This window comes from Buceros rhinoceros, unplaced genomic scaffold, assembly GCF_000710305.1.
Source record: "Buceros rhinoceros silvestris isolate BGI_N320 unplaced genomic scaffold, ASM71030v1 scaffold3462, whole genome shotgun sequence".
In the NCBI taxonomy this organism is placed as follows: Eukaryota; Metazoa; Chordata; class Aves; order Bucerotiformes; family Bucerotidae; genus Buceros; species Buceros rhinoceros.
Window position 1 is genome coordinate 915 of NW_010399295.1, and position 3,877 is coordinate 4,791.

Here is a 3,877-nt window from a genome sequence, read left to right on the forward strand (position 1 = left end):
CTGTCGGTGCTGCACTTTCCAGCACGTCTCAGAGCACCATCACTGCAAGTCCAGCTGGTGGCCGCTCCCTCCAGGCACCCTCTTGCCCTGTTGTCATCCCCAGGGTTCAGAACATCACTGGACATCCAGCCTGTGAGTTTTCAGGAGTGAACGATTTTTTAAAAGTTCAGAATTTACCTATTGTAGTAAAACTTATAGTAGTGTAGATACAGTCAAAACAATTTCTCAGTCTTTCTCGACACCGCTGTTTCTATTGCTCCTCCTCTGCTCTGCTCTGCTCCTCTGCCTCCTAGTCTCTACCTACGGTTTCCTCAGCCTGTTAAGTTCTTCTGGCGTCTTCCCTGCCCACAGATCCCTGCTGTTGTCTTTGCAGCTCCTGCTGACCCCCTGCTATCTCTTGGTCTTTGGGGATATCTATTACTCAACACTTGCTTCCCGGGAAGCTACAGGAGTTTCTTTCTCTGTCGCCACCTCACATCTATCTTACCTCAGCAGCTCTAGCTGCCCTAGTGCTCAACACCAAGCTGCTCAGCCTGCAAGCTCTCGTTAGCTCAGCCCATGGCACCTCCACCCCGTCAGCGGATGTTAGTGCTCCTTGGTACCGCTGCTCTAGAGCAAACGCTCAGCAGCTTAGACCGCCCTCAGGAGACAGAATTGCCAACCAGGTCCTCAAAAGGAAGTCAGAGGGGTGTTAGTAAGGTGTGTGCTGCAACACCAAAGCAGTCACTGCCTCTGAAAAACCATTTGCACTTTTTCCGTGAATGGGGACTTGGGTATTTGTGCACACCTGGGACAGATCCTTACATAGTTGTTAGGAAGTTGCGCACACCCACGGTTTGAGGCCACGGAGCTCAGCTTTTGTACAAACAAAAATACAGAAGGGATGCATTAAAAAGTTGCATCTGACCTGGCAGGATCCTCCTTTTGATAAGAGATCAATGTGGGCAGTGAAGCAGGATGCAGCGTGAGAGCTCCCAGTCGGGTAGAACAGCCGACCGGCACGTTTGGGAGTGACAGAGCCCTCTGTCTGTGTGGGGACAGTGGGTCTCCATTAAAAAGTTGCATCTGACCGGGCAGGATCCTCCTTTTGATAAGAGATCGATGTATGTGGGCAGTGAAGTAGGATGCAGCGTGAGAGCCCCCAGTCGGGTAGAACAGCCGACCGCTACGTTTGGGAGTGACAGAGCCCTCTGTCTGCGTGGGGACAGCGGGTCTCCACGACAAATAACAGAGCCAGGCCACGGTGTTTTCCTCTTTAAGCCACTGACAAGGGCCGCTCTCGGTCTAATGAGGCAAGAAAACGCAGCGCCTGTCTGTGCTGTGTGGCCATACTCAGAGGTGAAAGAGCTTTGCTCCGGGGAAGCTGTGAGTTAGTGATGGGATCCTTTCTCAGACCCTTCTGTACATGTGACTGAGTAAAGCAGTCTTTGTTTTCTCAGCCTAGAGTATTTTATCACGTTACCTTGTCCGCAGATGCCACCATGCTTCATTCCAGAGTTTACTGTCCTGCTGTGCTTGAAACGATTCTAAATACAAACTGTAAAAATCTGGAAACATTTAAGTCCTGACTTAACGCCTCGGAGTAGGTGGTGGGGTCTGGACACGCTCCTGCCGTGTGCTTTGGAAGCTGTCTGGGTAAAGGCACCCCGGTGACGTGGCGCGTGATTCGGGAGCGTACGCTCCAGTGTCTGTTCTGCAAGACGTTCCAGATGTTGGCAGGAACTGGCTAGTGGGTACGTTTATCGGTGAACGAGATGAGGAAACACGTTGGAGAGTAGGGGGTTTGAACTGGGCCTTCTGCTCCTCGCTGCTGCTTTGGCACCACCCAGATTTGTAAAGCATTTGGCTCGCTCCAACTCAGCAAGCAGACCTGGGAAGCCTTCTGAGCTTCAGGCGCTAAACGCTCACTCCAGCCCCGTCCTGTGGCCACACCAGGACAGGACACGGCCCTCACCAGCCTCACCACTCACGAGCCAGGTCCTTCTGTCACCCTTGGCTTTCTGTAGAGGGAAGCTGGAACTGTGGGGTCCCAACCCACCCATCAGAACACGTGTAGCCAAGTGGCCTTTCTGGGGTTCCTTTCGGTTTGCCGTGCTGCTCTCTGTGAAATCTCTGCATCTATTCCCGTCTGATAGAGAACTGTTCTGCTTCCTAAAGGTGGGTCTTCTTCCACCATCCAGCCGATGGCTTCTACAGATCAACGTGCTGCTCCAGCCACTCTTCTCCAGACGACTAGTGCAAGCTCCACTTCAGTGACTGTTCCAGCTCCAACCCTGCCCCTGCGCCCTGCCATTCCACCACAGCTCTTTGCTGGACCTGCTCAGGCAAAAGATCTTCATGCAGCATCTGGGCTCACTTACTCTCTGAAGACACCTACCCCACTTTTCAAGAGCGCCAGCAGAAAACGCAGTAACATCACCACCACGAACGGCAGCTCTTCTGCTGCTGATCGTGAGCCCCCAAAGAAGTACCCAAGGCTTCTCATTTTTCCTGAAGGGGTACCTCCTCCCCAAGCCACACCTTCTCGTCACTCACATCTCGATGGGTCTCCTGCCATTTTGCAGCCAGCCGGCCAGTCCAGAGCAGCTCCTCAGATTCCCTTTTACCACCCTCACTCTGGAGCTGGACCTCACTTTCTCCTCCAGGTGATGAAACCCTTCAGCTCAATACCAGTCAGAACAAATGCTAAAGGACAGAGAGTCTCTTGACTTTCAGAAAGCAGATGGAGCATTCAGAAGAAAAGGTGCTCTCCCCTTCCTGCAGCTCCTGCGTGGTGGGACCTGCAGCCCTGAGGCTGCTCGTAGTGTTTATTGCAGCTCCACAGGACTGCTGCAGTAACAGGCACTCCCGCGCCCACAGCAAACAGAAGTGTCTCCCCTCCACTTCACACCTCTGAGCGCAGCTGATTTCTACGGAAACGCGTTAGGTGGAGACAGGGTAAGTATAGTTTGAGAGGGGTGGGCTAGAATTAAAATCGTGTGCGAGGTGTCTCCTGGGTGCTGTGACTGCAGCCGTCATAACTGTCAGTGGTCCTGAAATCCAGCCAGGTGAGAAATGTCTCCAGCATTCCTATGTGAGTAGTGATTCTGAGTTTTTCCAGTGCACCTCCTGGGCCGTCAGTCAGACGTCATCGAACCAAAGAATGTACAAGTGAACACACGTACTATCCCACGGGTATCCCCTAAGCTGAGGATGCTCAGCAGGCACCAGTGCCCTCCCAGCACAGGTCCGGTGGCCTGCTGATGCTGGTTCTTTGTAAGGCATCATTTTCCTTCCGTGTCTGTGCACTATCAAACATAACAAATTATTATGTCTGTTAGACAGAAATTCTGCCCGTTTATACACTGCTTGTTCCTACCAAGAGCAACAACCCACATGTTTCTACAGCAGTAAGAGCACCTGGTCATAAACGAGGGCTAATGATGACCCACCAGACTCCAGAGAACTTTCTGAGCTCGTAAATGCAATACGGGATGTTGCTGGGTTTGAGTCCTTTAAAGAAACACGGGACACGGATCCCCCGAATCACTGAAGAGGAACTTTGCTGAGCCCTTGGTCTCTGAAATCAGACAGTTGTGTGAGGCCCCTGAGGGGGAGGAGTGTTCTTGTACCGTAAATGACTGTTCTGAGCTCACACATCGGTGGCCGTTGGAAGGCTGACAGCTTTGCTAATGCCAGGGGCTTCCTAACGCAGCCATTTATAAGCTCACGTCTCTCGAAGCTCATTTCTTGCGCACAAGAATCGTTATTTCTGCGTGGCACTGTCAGTGCAAGTGTAGGTGTAGGGATCTGGGCACCAGACATTTACAATGGAAAGACAAACGGTCTCCTTGAAGCCTCCAGAGGCGAGTGTCCACGTCTGTCTAATGCCGCACTG

General features: G+C 52.2%; 1 protein-coding gene across 1 annotated transcript in view; it reads left to right on the forward strand.

Moving 5' to 3' along the window:
• The window catches only part of LOC104489247 (transcription factor SOX-30-like), a gene marked incomplete at both ends in the record, with an annotated part of 5,550 nt that overhangs the window by 911 nt on the left and 762 nt on the right, over window positions 1–3,877 (forward strand). Inside the window, one exon of the mRNA XM_010131390.1 lies at window positions 2,158–2,451. Coding sequence (XP_010129692.1) covers window positions 2,158–2,451 — 294 coding nt within the window. The remainder of the gene's footprint in view (window positions 1–2,157; window positions 2,452–3,877) is intronic.